The sequence below is a fragment of the Barbus barbus genome (genome assembly GCF_936440315.1).
Source record: "Barbus barbus genome assembly, chromosome: 14".
NCBI classification, from domain to species: domain Eukaryota; kingdom Metazoa; phylum Chordata; class Actinopteri; order Cypriniformes; family Cyprinidae; genus Barbus; species Barbus barbus.
The window spans coordinates 14,265,164-14,282,660 of record NC_136742.1 but is presented as its reverse complement, the minus strand read 5'-3'; the positions used below and the strand labels follow the sequence as shown (position 1 = coordinate 14,282,660).

General features: G+C 40.5%; 1 protein-coding gene across 1 annotated transcript in view; it reads right to left on the bottom strand.

Moving 5' to 3' along the window:
* LOC306880049 (reticulon-1-A-like) overlaps positions 1-17,497 on the bottom strand; it is a 38,398-nt gene that overhangs the window by 17,331 nt on the left and 3,570 nt on the right. The window contains exons 2-3 of the mRNA XM_079433324.1: positions 7,809-8,528; positions 5,917-6,687 (exon numbers count right to left, since the gene is read on the bottom strand). Coding sequence (XP_079289450.1) covers positions 5,917-6,687; positions 7,809-8,528 — 1,491 coding nt within the window. The remainder of the gene's footprint in view (positions 1-5,916; positions 6,688-7,808; positions 8,529-17,497) is intronic.

The following is a 17,497-nucleotide window of genomic DNA, read 5'->3' as shown; positions in this document are numbered from 1 at the left end:
TTTCACACATGATATGTGTGATCTCTGCTGAATCCTGATGACATGAACAACAGATGCAGGGAGCAGTCAGGTGTGAAAAAAATCTAAAACATTAGCCACCCATCTAAAGGCTCAGGGGACTGTGTGAGAAATGTGACTTGTAAAATTGATATTTCATGTGCATGACCTTCTTGAGCTCTGGGGATGATTAGAAATCTCATCTAACATTGTATTTCTTTGGACCACTTCTGTTGGATGATGAAGAAAAGCAATGACACATGTGCAGTGAACAGTTAAGCAGGAAATGCCTCTATGAAATCTGAGCCTCATCACCTCCTTTTAGTGCAAGTGCACAACACTTTTGACTTATTTGTATAAATTCTGAATAAATACTTTCAAAGTGACTGCAAACGCACTGATATCTAAGAGAAATTGTATTAAATTCCACATAACCAATTACCTTGCCTTTATATAATATTAGGAAAATATTAGATGTAAGCTAGCCTGTGCATGCCCAGTAATACATTGAAATGTGTTTTGTTCCTGCTGTTAAAAGCCAAAGGAAGTTTCCAGGGTGAGGCCAACAAGCCTGAGTCAGTTTTTATTTTAATTTCAGCTATTACAGGTCTTTCGCCTTAAAGGGATAGTTCACACAAAAAAAAAAAAAAAAAAATTAATTAAATAATGTCTACTCTAATCTACTCTGTTGACTTTCTAAACTGAATGACTGTGGAACATAAAAGATTATATATTGAAAAATGTCTCAGTGTTGTTTTGGTCACTGGTCAATAAATCTGTTTCCAACAATTCAAAACCTTTTATGTTTCACAGAAAAAAAAAATACCAAACAGGTTTGGGATGACATGAGGGTGAGTAAATAATGACAGAACTTTAATTTTTGTGGGAACTGTCCCTTTAAGAGAATTATTTCCTGATAGTGAGACTTGAATTACTAAGAAAGAATGATTCAAATTCAAATAGTAGTTTTACTGGGGCCATAAAAGCACTTATACACTTGCATGCATATACTGTACATGAATTAAAGGGATAGTTCACCCAGAAATGTTATTAATTCTGTTATTAATTACTCACCCTCATGTCGTTCCAAACCTATAAGACCTTCGTTCATCTTCGGAACACAAATTAAGATATTTTTGATGAATTCCAAGAGCTCTCTGACCCTCCACAGACAGAAAGAGTACTACCATGATCAAGGCACAGAAATGTGGACATCACTAAAATAATCCATGTGACATCAGTGGTTCAACCAAAATTTTATGAAGCTATGAGAATAATTTCTGTGAGCAAAGAAAACAAAAATAACGACTTTACTCAAAAATGTTTCTCCTCTGCGTCACCCTAGCGCCATTTTGGAGATTATTACGATACATGAGCGTGCTTTACCTGCAATTAAACAACTGACATAGAACATGCGCTGCTCTGCACCTTTTAGAGGAAACTCTGCACATTTAGAGGAAAGAGTCGTGGTACTCTCCAAAATGGCGCTAGGGTGACGCAGAGGAGAAGAATTGTTGAATAAAGTTGTTATTTTTGTTTTCTTTGACCACAAAAATTTTCTCATAGCTTCATAAAATTACGGTTGTACCACTGATAACTACAGACAGTGCAGCCGCACTGGGGCCTGCACACGAGGGCCTGCTCACATCGCCCCTGGCGATGAAGTTATTATATTAATATACATATATAGAAATATTAATAATGCAACATAATTACTTGTGTGCTTTAATGGGCAAGTGGTAGAACTTTTGTCAAGCATTTTTGAGGTTCCAGGTTCTAATCCACCCTCATATAGTTTTTTTTTTCTCATTAAAACCAAAGTGGTGTTCATCAGTGATTGTATATCAAGAGCAAGGACACGTTTGTGTGCATTTTGTTTTGTGCTTTTACCAGAACGAAGTGCTCGATCTTCTGTGTGAAGATGCGCATTGTGCACGAGCGCCAAGAGAGAACTGATAACAGCGGCAACGTATATATATATATATATAAAAAAATTAATAGTTAATAGTTAAAATTAATCAAAGTCGTCCTGGAGTGCCGATGTCCTGCAGAGTTTAGCTCCAACCCTGAAAAAACCTCACCTGCCTAGCCCTAGTACAGGGGTGTCCAAACTCGGTCCTGGAGGGTCCGTGTCCTGCAGAGTTTAGCTCCAAACCTAATCAAGCACACCTGAAGCAGCTAATCACGCTCTTATTAGGCATACTAGAAACTTCCATGCAGGTGTGTTGAGGCAAGTTGGAGCTAAACTCTGCAGGACACCGGCCCTCCAGGACCGAGTTTGGACAGCCCTGCCCTAGTAATTCTGAAGACCTTGATTTGCTTGTTCAGGTATGTTTGATTAAGGCTGGAGCTAAACTCTACAGGACAGAGGCACTCCAGGACCGAAGTTGCCTACCCCTGGTCTATATTATGAAAACTGGTATAACAAATGAAAAATATTATAAGTGAAATTCCTAATAGTAGGCCTAATTCCAAATTGCAATAGTTTATGTTTCTCTATTCAAACAACAGCGGTTGAGTAAGTGCATTTATTCAGCAAATCGCAATCAATATAGTCGAGATCTCATGACAGAACACAGACCGGCTGACTGACACTTTTTTATTTAAATGCTAAACTTCAGCTTGTTTGTCTTTCTTTTCAGATCATCGATGGCGGCGCTTCCGCAAGGAGTAGCGAGCGCGTGGTTGCCAGATTGCTTAAAATAAGCAAAACACTGGGCGGAAGCTCTGATTCAGGGATTTGAACTCTTGATATCTGGCAACCGCACTCATGAAAGCTAGTGTAGTTGTCAGGGAACTGTTGTGTGTCTGTCATGTGTTCCTGCCCCTTGTGCCCATATTTGGTTTGTTTCCTGTCCTTGTCATATGTAATCATTAGTTAATTCTTGTCTAGCCGTGTTCGTCTCGTTATCTATGATTTGCCTGTGTATATTAGTCCTGTCTGTTCAGTTAAACTTCGTCTGGTCTACTCGTTACTCCCCGGTGTTCCTGTCTGTGCCTTGCCCTGCCTTGCCTTGCCTTGCCTTGCCATGCCTTGATGTTATTAGTAAAGACTATTATTTGAAGTTATATCCTCGTCTGCGTGTTCCTGGTTCCTCCCTCGTGTGTGCACCGTGACAGAAGACCGGACCTACAACAACACTATGGCTGAAGACAGGCTTTGGTGTCTGCGGCAGGATGGTCGGGAGTTGGTAGAGTATGTTGAGGAGTTTCTTGAGCTTTCCAATGAGGTGAGCTGGATTGACGCCTCGCTCGGAGTGTGTTTTCGGTTTGGGTTGGACAAAGATGTCATCAGCTGCGATATCCCCACGTTCAGTTTTTCCCTTATCGGGCTGATAAATTATGTCCTCAATGTACATGGCATTGATTTCGAAGTCGAAGAATGTCAAACCGATCTTCGTCCAACCCAACCCGAGAACAACCCGGCCTCACCAGCTCACCGCTCGCCAGGACCCTCCACATGCCCTGCCAAATGTTCCGGCCACCCAACTCTTCCCAGCACTGCTGCTGTCCTCAGCCCAGAGCACCCCCGCAACCCCGCACTTCAAGAGCGCCCTCCTGAGTTCCCGCTGGTTCCGTCCAGCCCTCCTGAGTTCCCGCTGGTTCCGTCCAGCCCTCCTGAGTTCCCGCTGGTTCCGTCCAGCCCTCCTGGGTTCCCGCTGGTTCCGTCCAGCCCTCCTGAGTTCCCGCTGGTTCCGTCCAGCCCTCCTGAGTTCCCGCTGGTTCCGTCCAGCCCTCCTGAGTTCCCGCTGGTTCCGTCCAGCCCTCCTGAGTTCCCGCTGGTTCCGTCCAGCCCTCCTGAGTTCCCGCTGGTTCCGTCCAGCCCTCCTGAGTTCCCGCTGGTTCCGTCCAGCCCTCCTGAGTTCCCGCTGGTTCCGTCCGGCTCTCCTTCGTCTCCGCTGGTTCCATCCAGCCCCGCGCCTCCCGAGCGCCCCCAAGTGTCCGCGCTTCCCGAGCGCCCCCAAGTGTCCGCGCTTCCCGAGCGCCCCCAAGTGTCCGCGCTTCCCGAGCGCCCCCAAGTGTCCGCGCTTCCCGAGCGCCCCCAAGTGTCCGCGCTTCCCGAGCGCCCCCCAGTGCCGGCTCCATGCACGTGCCCTCCAGTGCCGGCTCCACGCACGTGCCCTCCAGTGCCGGCTCCACGCACGTGCCCTCCAGTGCCGGCTCCACGCCCGTGCCCTCCTGAGTTCCCGGTGGTTCCGTCCAGCCCAGCTCGTCAAGAGCGTCCCCAAGTGGCTGCGCTTCAAGAGCGTCCCCAAGTTTCCGCGCTGCAAGAGCGCCCCCAGGTGTCCGCGCTTCCCGAGCGCCCTCCCGTGCCGGCTCCTCGCACGTGCCCTCCCGTGCCGGCTCCTCGCACGTGCCCTCCCGTGCCGGCTCCACGCACGTTCCCGCTGGTTCTGTCCAGCCCCGCGCTGCAAGAGCGCCCGACAGAGTCCGCGCTGCAAGAGCGCCCGACAGAGTCCGCGCTGCAAGAGCGCCCGACAGAGTCCGCGCTGCAAGAGCGCCCGACAGAGTCCGCGCTGCAAGAGCGCCCGACAGAGTCCGCGCTGCAAGAGCGCCCGACAGAGTCCGCGCTGCAAGAGCGCCCGACAGAGTCCGCTCCTCTGTGGCTCCCAGGGGGGAGCTTCCCCAAGAAAATTTTGGGGGGGGGTAAGAGGGTCACAGCCTGTGTGGCCGGGCCAAGGGCCAAGGCCACACGACCCGAAAAAAATAGGCCGTGGCTTCCCGAGTCCCCTGACCCGCCCTGGCCTCCCCTGGCCTCCCGAGTCCCCTGACCCGCCCTGGCCTCCCGAGTCCCCTGACCCGCCCTGGCCTCCCGAGTCCCCAGATCCGCCATGGCCTCCCGAGTCTTCCTGTTCCTGTCCTCGTTTGTCTTCATTAGTTTAATTAGTCCCTAGCCCTGTGTTTTGATTAGTCCACACCTGTTCCTTATTTCCCTGTGTTTATAAGCCCTGTGTTTCCTAGCCCCTGTGTCCGGTCGAAACGTCATTGATGTTCGTCTCTCCCCAAGCTCCTCGTCTCATTGTGTCTGTCTCTCCAATAAATGTGATTATTGGAACTCCTACGTCTCCTCGCTCCTTGTATCCCGAGAGGGAACGTGACAGTAGTAGAGGCGTGTAGAGCAGTCCGCAATAACATTCTGTCTCCTTTTTTTTTTTTTTTTAAAGAAAACAGAGAGGTTTTTTGGTAAAGTTTTTTTTTTTTTTTTTATACATTTTAGTCTCGTCTTTTTTCGTCAACGAAATTACATTTTGATAAAGTCATAGCTTTTGTTTATTGACATTGTCGTCTCATATTCCTTTCGTCTTAGTCATGGGAAAAAAGCTTGTCAATGAAATTTTTCGTCATATTTTTTATTAACGAAATTAACACTAGTCTCCATTTTGCTAATGTGTAAAAAAAAAAGACCCTTCCCCACCTCACGACTCTTGCGCGGTAATACGTAAGGGGATGTAATATTGGACGTTTGGTGCGTTCTATTGGGAAAGTATTACTTCAATTTGAAATATTCAATATTCATGATATTTTCAAATTTTACATCATCGTCAAAATTATTGCGATATTATCACTACTATCCGATATATCGCCCAGCCCTACATGAGAGTGAGTAATTAATGACAGAATTTAAATTTTGGGGTAAACTATCCCTTTAAGTTGATTGCAGTTGGTATTTTCTTAAAATGTAATGAAAAAATTGTAACAAAATTTCTGCAAAATTTAGCAGGAAATAAAATCATTCAAATGTTTGATTATGCATTGTGTTGTGTATTTGGACAGACAGATGAGCTGTAGCTCAACTACGCAAAAACCCTCTTTTGTTCAACCATTGCTGTGCGGTGCTCAAATGGAATAACTCAAGATAGTGACCATAAGAACTTGTGTTTTGAGGTGACTATAAGTTACAGGGGAACATGCTTTTACCTTTCTCTCTGGTTAGACCCTGGAAGACAACGGGTGGTGCAGTCGTTCTCTCAGAGCCCCTGCGGGCTTGACTGGACCGTCTTCTTTCTCTCTGGTGCACCTCCCCAGCAGGATGCTCCACCTTCAGCTCTGGCAGGCCCGGACTGGGGGTTGAGCTGCTGGGCTTGAGCTTCTCTTCCATGGTGGATGTCTTTTCTTTAGGAGCACTGGTTGGGGCCGGAACAGTCGGAGAAGGTGCAGTGGGAGTCATGACTGGTTCTTTAGTTGTCGAAGTTGGGGTTGTGGGTTTTTTGACTGGCTGTGGGCTCTCCTTGAAACCCTTTGTGGAGTCATGGGTCAATCTTTTGGGACTTTCCTCTCCGCATGACTCCAGAGCCAGTTCACTGTCCAGCTCTGCTTCACGTTCCTCCCTCAAGATGCTGTACTGCATTGCAAGACTCGGGGCAAACGCAAGGGTAGAAGACGGGGCGGGCACTGTGGAAGGTACTGTGGTTGATGAAGTGGTGCTGGAACTCTTACTGAAGCTCATGTAGCCAGTGTTGGGAGCTCGTGGACTAGGCTCTTCAAACACCAGCTCAATCTCAGAGTCTCCAGATTCGGCACTGCTACCCTCAGCATCCTGGGGGGAAGGAGGCTTCATCTCTATTGGGGAACTCTTCTGCTTGGAAGTAGGTGGAGAGGGTGAGATGGGAGATGTCTTGTCTTGGGTGGAACTCATTATTTTAATTTCATCAGCCTGGACGTTTGGATCCAAAGGAGAATTAGACTCTTCTATTAAGAAAGAGAAGGAGAGATAAAGGATAAGGAGTAAGGAGTAAGGTAAGGTGTCTTGTGGCCATCTGGTCTGCCAAGGCATCCCACAGTGCAACCATGTGTGTGTTATTATATTACTAAAAAGGTACAACGTACAGCCAGTAATAGTCAATGAGCCACTGCTCTTAAATATTGGATGTTTCCTCAACTATGGGCACTTCTGACCTGGTGGATTTCTAGAAGATCAACTTGCCAAGTCAGACATGTTCCTGGATCACCATCTTTTGTTGATTCTGGGACGACATAAAATATAGACCGAACCCTATTCCTATTCCTACCCCTAAACCTAACCCTACCCATAATTTATTCCTAAAATCAAAGGGAAATTATATCTGAATAACCCTTGTTGTAAGCCTAAAACTGACATTTCCTGTAAACGTATTCCTCAAAATGGATTGGTTGACTGGGATGTTGTTCCAGGAACATGTTGCACTCACATGTTGAAATCACGTTTACCATTCAAGCAGACTTTGGGCTTGGGATAAAGCTAAAACAATAAAATCTAAACCTAAAAATAATTTTAAAAGTTGCAAAATAAATGATGAAGGCAGATAATGTCAGCTTCATGTAATAAAAAGGAAAAAAAGGCTGAATTCCGTTTGTTTTAAATTCCCCAATCCCTAGGGCATAAAGAAGTGCCTGAAGCTGAAGAATCACCAATTTATTGATTTTGAAAATGTTTGTGAATGCTCATTTTCACTACCTCAGTAGCTTAATGAGGTCTTGTCGTGGTGAACTTTTGAACGGTACTCTGCCAATATTAACTACCCTGATGTTTCATTGGGCCTCACCCTTTTTCTGTCCTAACTTGCACTTTTCCAAAATGTTTGGAACTGGTTTTGCTGCTTTTTTCACCAGATTTGGTGGAACAATTATTAAAATTATGATTACGTCATAGAACTGCTCATTGTTCAGTCTCTTTAGATAAAAGGAAATCAAATGAAGAAATTTAAATGTATGAAAGTTTCCAGATTGACCAATACACCTACACAGAAGCAAAGGGTCAGCAAGCAGAGGAATTAAAGGCGGTGTAGTGGATCCATTATAGTGAAGTGCTTGTGTGGGATGGTGATGCCCACCTGTAGGGGGTGTAGATGACTCAGGGCTTTCATCCTCAGGCTCTGAGAGAGTGACGGTTGGCACTCCCTCCAGCCCCAGACTCAGAATGCTCTCCTTCTCTGACACTGTAACTGTGGGGCTGTGCTGGACTGTGGTGGGTGATACAGATGTAGGTGGCATTTCTGTCAGGGTGATTTTTACTGGGCTGGCACTGCTGTCGGTACCTGGAGACCGATAGGGCTGGTAATCAGACAGCTCTTCATCAGATGGTTCCTCCACATATGGGAAGGTCTGAGAGTCCAGAATTGCAGCAGAGCCAATGTCTTCCACATCCACTTCTACCGGTGATGGGCTCTTCTCCAGTTTAGTGTACTGGGTGGGCTCTGAGAGGCCACTCATCCTCCAGTCCTCAAGGGGGCGCTGTGAACTACAGGAGTCCTCTTTACGACTGATGTCCATGTAGTTGTATGAAGAGTCAAAAGCTTTCTCAGAGTCATGTATCTTGTGAAAGCTGTCAGTCTGGTCTGCACTGGGGTTCTTGATGCCGGAGTCCGAGGTCAGCTGGAAATGGGATCCAGAGTTGAAGTCTTCTGTGCTGGATGTATTTTTGTCACCAGATCTACTCATGCTGCAGTAGGAGGTGTCTTCATGTGAGGCATAGCTTTGATTGGACAAAAGGGAGGTGTACAGGTCATCCCTGTCATCAGTGGACTTCTTCTGGAAGATTAAATCTGATTTATCTGCATGAGAGGAGAGACACAAGAGCAAGAATTTTAACATATTTTAACATACTTAGTGATGAGGTTTAAACAATGATTATTCTATAAAAATTTGTGTTGTTATTCTGACTCAAATCTAGCCCCCCCAAAAAACCCTACACACCCTTTACCTCCTTTTCTAATATGACACTATGGCCCATAAAGGGACATGGTGATGGGAAAAAAATTAGATGGTAACAAAAATCAATATAAATGCTCATGCATTCACTCACAAAAAAATCCCCCTGAAAAACTTAACATTCACAAGCGATTAGTGTTCTTTCGCAAACATTTCATATTCACACGCAATGCTTTTTCATCCATGTGCTTCACATTTGCGTTAACTAGCAAAATTTAACTAGGAAAACTTTTGCATTCACTCACAAAACTGGAAACAAAAATGGAAATGAATGCATAGGAAAGAAAAGGTTTTGTAGAAATCAAACAAACAAAGTTTGTCATGGAAAATGCAAAACTATTGAGAAGGAACACAAAAGCAATAAAATAGGATTATAGCATAATTTTTCTCCCATCTTATATTTTTCCTTGACCACGTAAAGTGAGTTTTTTTGTTGAACTTAGTTAATATCTCATTTAATTGTTGTCTTTTTATTAAAAAAATTCCTCTGTACTTGTCTCAAATACAATGGAATATTTTCATATTTAATTTGTTTGCATATTTTCATAAGCCATATTTTATGCTTCTATAAATATGATTATACATCACTGTACTGTTTTGTTGCAGCTGCATTATATTGTTAAATAAATACAGCATCCTAGATGAGAGCTGCACACCAGAGCAGCAGTTTGACCTGATCTGTAAAGGCATGCTGTGCCTCACAAAGCTTCTTACATCAAGTGACCTTGAGGTGAATTCGACTGTGTGCATGTGTTGTTTGTGAAATTCGGATGCTAGAAAGAGAATACATATTTGTGTGTGATTCAGGTAGAAATATATTTTAAAGTGTCCTCAAGAGGGCTTTATTGGAGCGTGGCAGTGACAGCTCTCATCAGCAGTTAGTGACGGCACCACCACAGCCCCTCCACATCAATTCTCCTCGTCTCTAAGTCCTTCTCATCACATTGGCCACTCCTCTTTGTCTCTCTGTCCTTCTCTCTATTACTGCGGCTATTTGTGACAGATGACAGTTTTCCAATTCAATGTTTATCCAAAGGTCGACGGCAATGGTGTCACAAAAGTGCTGGAGAAGCACAAACACACACACACACGCACACACACACACACACACACACACACACACTCACACATCAGGGATCAGAAAATGAGCAGATTGGTGGTGACATCTGAGTATCTCCCTGCCTCGGTCTACAAAACAAGAAGAAAACATACAGTGATAATTACTGTAAAAACCGGAGGATCCTTAATCTTTCCCTAATTGTGAAGTGTAATTTTGTAAATGTTAAAATACAGCATAAAATGTAAAAAATAAAAAAATCCCTTTCACATGTTTTATGTGCAGGGTCAGAAATGATCCAGGCTTGAGGAAAAAATGCTACTAAAGTGATAAACATGTCCCAGATATAAAAAAAAATGTGTAAGCAGAAAGGCCCCTGTAGAGTTTTAATCTGTTATCTAACATTAATTATATCATACAGAATATTATTACTTATAATATTCCATTCTAGCCTGTGTAGTTATGATTTTAATGACACAGCAGATATCACAGTGCCTCATAGCTGTCAGATTCACTGATTCAAAGAGTGATTGTTGTTGAATGAAAATCAACATATTGCTATACTGTATAATCTAATATGACAGGGTAAGATGCATTCCAAACCTGGTTTTGATTTCAATCATTATACTTTTGGTTCTATGTGGTGGCATATAATACACCTTTAAAACATATATTTACTGTTTATTAAAAATACTATAGATATCACTTTACAAGTTTGCTTAAAAAAGGTTAATTTAATAATCAAGTTGTTAAAAAATAATGTGATATTATACCGAGAGGTAGCTTAAAGTTCTGATCATGCTGGGTGACTGAACAGATGGAGAGGAGGAGAGAGGTTAGGAGATGGATGGATGAGCGGGTAAGTATGTATTATTTTGTTTTATAATTTTGCTTTCAATATCAGTCTCATTTCAGTTCATTTTAATCCACTTGTTTGTTTTGAAAAGGCTAATTTGAGTTTTTTCTCTCTCTCTGTTGTTGACTTCAGTATCAGGTATGTTTCCCGCCACACTACAGATGGAACTGTGGATAATTGTATGACTCGTGTAGATCGCCATACTAACGTGACCCCACTCCATCAGAGAGCCTGTGCCTCTGTCTCTGTACTGCCCTACATTCACTGGGCAAACTGACTCCACTGGGACTCTATTTTTAACCATTAGTGGCTAAGAAGTGTGAGGATCTATGAAAAAAAGTGCAGTGAGAGAAGAGAGTCACTGATACCTCAAAAACAAAAACCAAATCATATCACAACCCTCTTTATCACATTGCTAAGTAACACATCAGGTTAACTGATATTGTAACAATAAGTACCTGCAACCACATAGCAATAGGATCATCTCAGCGACTGTCACTGAAATGTCTCAGTATGTGACGGACAATCCTGCATGAGTTCGTAGCTTGCACCACACAATCTCCAGCCCACATCTCTCACCCTCAACATCTAAGCAGCGTGCAAGCTATGACTCATCCTCTCAAAAACACAGCAATAGCGAGAACACATGGAGGCCTTAAGTGCTGAACTTTCATTTACAGTACCTGTTACTAAAATGTCTTTCACAAAGACAGCGCTTAGATTTTGAAAAACTGACATATACAATTAGTTGCTTCTGCCAAACCCTATTACACTGTCTACCTTCTCTAATTATTTGATGAATTCAAATTAAAACAAAAAACAAAAACAGCATTTATTCAGTTAGAGATCTTCGTAAGGGTTGAATCCAGACTGAAGCTTGTGTAATAAGCCAAGGGCAGCAAGACATACATTTGAGTAGTACAGCAAGCATTCCAGTACAAAATATGGATGATGTGGAAAACCACACCTGGGTCAGGTGAAATACTAAGCCTTTCATAAAACTAGATTTGTATAAATGATGTCTTCAGCTTCACTGGATCGCGCTATATGTGGATAATGCACGGCAGTCAGTGAATTTTTTTAAAAGGTGGCGTTTATCGGAACTCTTCATATGTTATTTGTCTTTCTCATATCATTCAGTCACTGCAGAGTTATGTTTTAAATGTCCTTGATCAATTTCTGTAGTCATCTGAGCTGTTTGTTGATGTATCTACATTGTCAGCTGAGGAGATTACAAAGATTAAATGAGTGTTTTTGTTTAACTCTGAAACATTTGCCAAAAAACGACTGTTGGTGTTATCTGCATTTTGCTAAAAAAACAAACAAACTTTATAATATATATATATATATATATAAAAAACTTACTTTCAAAGAACTATAAAGTATTTGTTTGAGTTATTATTACTTACTCAAAACAACCCAACTGCAGTTTGATTGATATTACTTGGAAAGCACAATAAAAAAACATGATTTATGAAAATAAATAAAAATAGAGTTATCTGTTTTTGCAAATGAACTCTTCATATTTTTCTATTTTGGCCATTACAAAATATCTAAATGGTCACATGGCTGTGTGAGTGTTTGGGTGTGTGCTTGTTGCATTGTTGGCACAGGTTCTGGGGTTTCGAGTAAAGCTCATGTTCTGGCGATGTGTTAGGTAAGAGTCAGGCATTAGCCATGGCGCTAACACTAATGCGCTAAAGCTAATCACTCCTCTGCTTAAACCTAAAGAACTCAGAGAAGAATTAGCAGGATCCACAGTATAATTAATCATTAGATCTGAGACTTGCAACACTATACAGCTTCAGACTTGTCACTATTGCTCATGCCTAGTTTTGCATGTAGCTAATGGATTAACTAAATATAAAAAAGAAAGAATAGTCAGCTAACAGGTCAATAAAAGCAGGGCTACTAACATATGGTGGCATATCTATATCTCAGATTGAGACATAATATCTTTTAGTAAAAGACTTTTGGGAAAAACTCATATGGGTATGTGTATCAAGTTTAAAACTAGCTAATGCTAATTTACAAGAGGAGCTTAGCTACTTTACGCCAGCTAAAGGCCGAGTTTGTTTGGAGTGTTCCACTCGTCAGCTCTTGTCGGGCTCACGTTGTCAGCAGTTTGCCCGATTCAACATGTTGAATCGGTGTTGGGGCCAATGGAGAGAGGGAGAACTCTGATTGGATGTTCAGTTTAGCGAACGAGTCAGTGCCCGAGAATTACAGCGCAAGTGATGAAAACAAGCACATAATTGAAGGCGGTACAGACAGAAGGCCGTTTAAATGTTACGTGTATGGCAAGCTGTTTTAGCTTAAAATATTCCCAGCGTAAGTCACAATTGCATTTTTGCTAGTAACAAATCATTCAGAGAGATCTATAATTAAATTCCTACTAGTAACAATGCCAATTATAGAGCTCTCTAATTCAGTTCTTACTAGTAACAATTATGATTAAAGAGCTCTTTATTCAACTGTTACTAAAAAAATTATTATAGAGCTCTCTATTTGAATTAAAGAGCTCTGCAATTCCGTTCTTACTAATAAAAATGCAATTACAGAGCTCTCTAATTCAATTCTTACTAGAAAGAAATCCAGTTGCTCTACGATTGCATTCTTACTAGTAAAAATGTGTATTCATAAGATGCAAAACAGATTCGCGATTACACTCATTGCCATTTCCAATTCCAAATCCCGCCTGTGGTGGTACACTTCGAAATAAAAGTCCCTTAAGCATGAATTAATAGCACTTTCATTGTGTCAGAATGACCATAAAAGTGAGATGACAGCTTGGATATGTTTTGTTTTTGAAAAAAATTATATTTAATCACCACATTAATTTACATCTTTACAGTCTTGAAATACTTAAAAGCAAATAAGATGAACAAATGTTTCCTCTAAAAAAGGTAGTCTCGGTCAAAATGTCTGGTAATGATGAAGTTTACCAGACAAAATATCATCAATATTTTGGTGTTTATTATGCACTACAACATGCATGCAGAATTTGATCTACATATATAGGCTAATTAATAGGCTAGTCAAAACTCCTGACAAAATGTTTTTAATTATAGAGCTCTCTAATTGGAATTCTTACTAGTAAAAAATATGTTGTAGAGCTCTTTAATTAAAAATGAATGGAAGTCAATGGAGACATGACTAGTAAAAATTGATTTGTAGAGCTCTTTAATTGAAATTGTTACTAGTAATAACTGAATTAGAGAGCTCTCTAATTGGCATTGTTACTAGTAACAATTTAATTGTAGATCTCTCTTATTAAATTGCTGCTAGTAAAAATGCAATTACGACGAGTAACGTTAGGAATAATTTAAGCTAAAACGGCTTGCCATATACGTGATCTTTCCCAATCATTCTAATACGCAAATGTTTTCATAAAGACATGAGCCGCTTAAAATGATTAAAGTTATCAACATTACTGATATTCAAAAGCGCTGATTTGTTTACGTTTCTTATATCTGCGTATATCTTTGTTTTGGTTTCTCCTTTTGAATGACGAATATGTACTTTTGATAGCTGCTGATATAGGCAGTTAATTCCTTTCACGCATGTGCAGAACGCACATGCTAGTTTGCCATCGGCTGTAGTCTGAGCGGGGTGTTCGTGCGCAGCTTTTTGGTCCCACGCTGCCGACGTGAGGCACAACACTGTCGGCTTTCGTCACCGCTAGTTCTTTGAAGTCGGCTTGGTGTGTCCCGGCCTTAATGATAAAGAAGTGTGCTTAATTGTATTGAATGTGCATGTGCAATGTACTTCACATTTTAAAATATGGATGCACGATACTATCGGACTGATATCGGAATTGGGCGATAACGGCTTTAAATGTAAATATCGGCATCGGCCCGATATGAAAAATTATGCCGATATGTCTTGCCGATAAGAGGAATATGTTAACTCACATGTGCTCAATGTGTGCTGGTGAATAGATCACGTGAACAGTGTGGCTCATTCTATAAGCAAAGTTTTGTCTGAATGATGATTAGATTCACTGTTTTGGATCGCTACATTTAATCTGTGAAAGCAGTACAGAATGAAGCGTTTGGTGTGTGATAGAGGAAACAGTAATAGCACGTGCAGCGGCAGCCTCCCCAGGTCCTAATGCCTGTTCGGTAAGGAGTTTTAATCTGTAGGGGGGCGCTGTTGGCCTACTTCTAATTAGATTAAACATAAAATAACCTACACAAACCTACACAGTGTTTCTGATTAAATAAAGCAGTAATTGATGTCATAAAATAATGAGTATGTTTTCATTTAATGGTCAGAAGCTATAGCTTACATGAACAAAAAACACAAACAAACATAACACCAGTAAATTAAATAATGTTATATATTCTGATTTATTCATTAACGTGTAATAGTTTTTATTTTTTGAACAAACTATAAGCTCTAAAAGATTTTCAATCAATTTTCTACAAATGTTAAATCTTAAAATAAAATTTTAGGGTTAACATTGCATCTTTCTGGGGGGAAAATGCAGCGATTGATATATAGTTTATTTATAGTTATTTTCAAAGCTTCAATGAACTGTCAAAAAACCTTCATTATTTTATTTATTTCTACCAAATAAGTTCTTGTTAAAAACTAACCAAAATTTAACAATTTTGTTTATAATTTCTGCACAGGAGAGACTTGGTGTTGTTTCCAAACAAAAGGAAATATATCGGTATCGGCCAATTTTTTTTTAGAAAACTGTATTTGCAGATACTATAATGTTAATTAAATAAAATACCACTTAAGTACTTAGAGAGTACATTTTCATGTTTCCTAACACACTCAAGTGTTAACACACTTTAAAGTACATTTTAATTAATAGTTTTGATAATCTCTTGTTGTGCTTTAAACAAGTACACTTATTTTGATATGCTGACTAACATAAATACTAAATAGAAATAGTAAACCAAAAGCTATCTAATTTTAAATGTAATGTGTTATTCAACATTACATTTTTAAACATACTAAATTTTAATTTTAACTTAATACAAGTTTCAAAAGAATTCTAGTTTACCATTATATTTTACAATTTACTATAATCAGTATTTTCGGCAATACACAAAGACAATAGAAGTAATTATGAAATTACATACAAAGATGTACTTAAATCTTGCTTAAAGTGGGTCAAAAAAGGACTCTAAAGTTCAGCCAATATATTTTCATTTAAAGGGTTAGTTCACCCAAATTTTATTCACCCCCCCGAGCCGTGTGAGGCACGTTTGATTATGGATGCGCACGCTTTATTTGATGTCTTGTGGACTGTTGAACAGAAACACCCGTCGACTGCAATGATAACGCTTGGAATAACTCCGATTGGATTCTTCTGAAAGAAGAAAGTCATATACACCTAGGATGCCTCGAGGGTGAGAAAATTTGGGCAGAACTACCGTCCTGACTAACTAGCAAGATCAGACTAGCTCTGATCTTGCGCTTTCACAACTCGTTGTTTTGGATGTACTCTACTATATATGATGTTTTGATTATGTTGGCCCTTTGACACACAAGTGTGTAATCTACTTTTGGCAAGAAGTGAATTTCTATTTCCTTAGCTGAGTAGCTCTGACTGTTTTAACTGAGCTTAGAAAGATCAGTACATTGTGAGGACTTCCTTCTTCTAGTCTGTGTTATTTCTGGTCAGTGCCAGGTCTATCTTCACAGGAAGACACTGATGAAGCGACACTGCAGATTTTCCTTAAAGGAATACTCCACTTTTTTTTACAAATAGGCTCATTTTCCAAGTCCCTAAGAGTTAAACAGTTGAGTTTTAATGTTTTTGATGTCAAGAATTCATATCCTGTGAAGGAATAAAAGTCAAAACGGCTTGCCATAATATCTCACAATTTCATTTTGATTTTTTTTTTTTTAGAAAAGCTCTCTAAGTCACTAAGATGGCCTTCATTTTAGACACTCATCTCTGCTGTGCCACCAGCACATATCTCTGCAGAACAATACGTCTGACAGACAGATAAAGTTGAAGGGAAGATCAAGATGCCACTGACAGGTTTGTGGCATATGAGGAGGAGTTGGTGCCAACTTCAAGTCACTGCAGGCACACGTTCACATGGTTACTCTATGTGTATGTGTATGAATTCACCGGATTTACTTCATCATCAGAACAGATGCAGATGGAGAGCCAGAGGCATCTGTTGGAGATACTTCTCTTGTAAATGAAAATCAACTGTTCCTCAAGATCAAGCGCTCCTGTGTCTGCAGGAATTGTGGGTTTATGGTGAAAATTTTAAAGGGCAAATCATAGTAATCTCAATATTTAAAGAACAATGTAGTAATTATATCAAATTAAATGCAAAATATAGTGACCCCAACCATCAATAGTGGTTTTAAAAATCAGCAGCTTCTGAAATCCATTAGGTTCTAAATTCATTTTCACTGGGGTCAATTACCATAGAGAACAATCTGTCATGAAAAGAAGACAATAATCTGTCCACCTCGTAGGGATGGACAAATGAGCATATGTTTAGAGCTTTTACATAATCGCTTTAGTCTATGATGCAATATGCTTGCTGTATTGAGATTCACTAAGCTTGTTTCTAGCATTTTTCCTACATGTTGAAAATATTCCACAATGCTTGGTAAAGGATAGAAACAAAATTAAATAATAATTATGAAAACTACAAACAATATTGTATTTGAATATGTATTGTATAAAACATGCAATAATGTTTATGTCCATGGTGAAAGACATACACTCTTAAAAAATAAAGGTGCTTCATGATGCAAAAGAAGAACCTTTTTGTCTAAATGGTTCCATAAAGAACCTTTAGCATCTGCAGAACCTTTCTCTTTCACAAAAGGTTTTTTGTGGCGAAAGAAGGTTCTTATAAAAAGGTAAGAAAGAGATTTAAAGAACCTTTGACTGAATGTTTTTTTGTGGA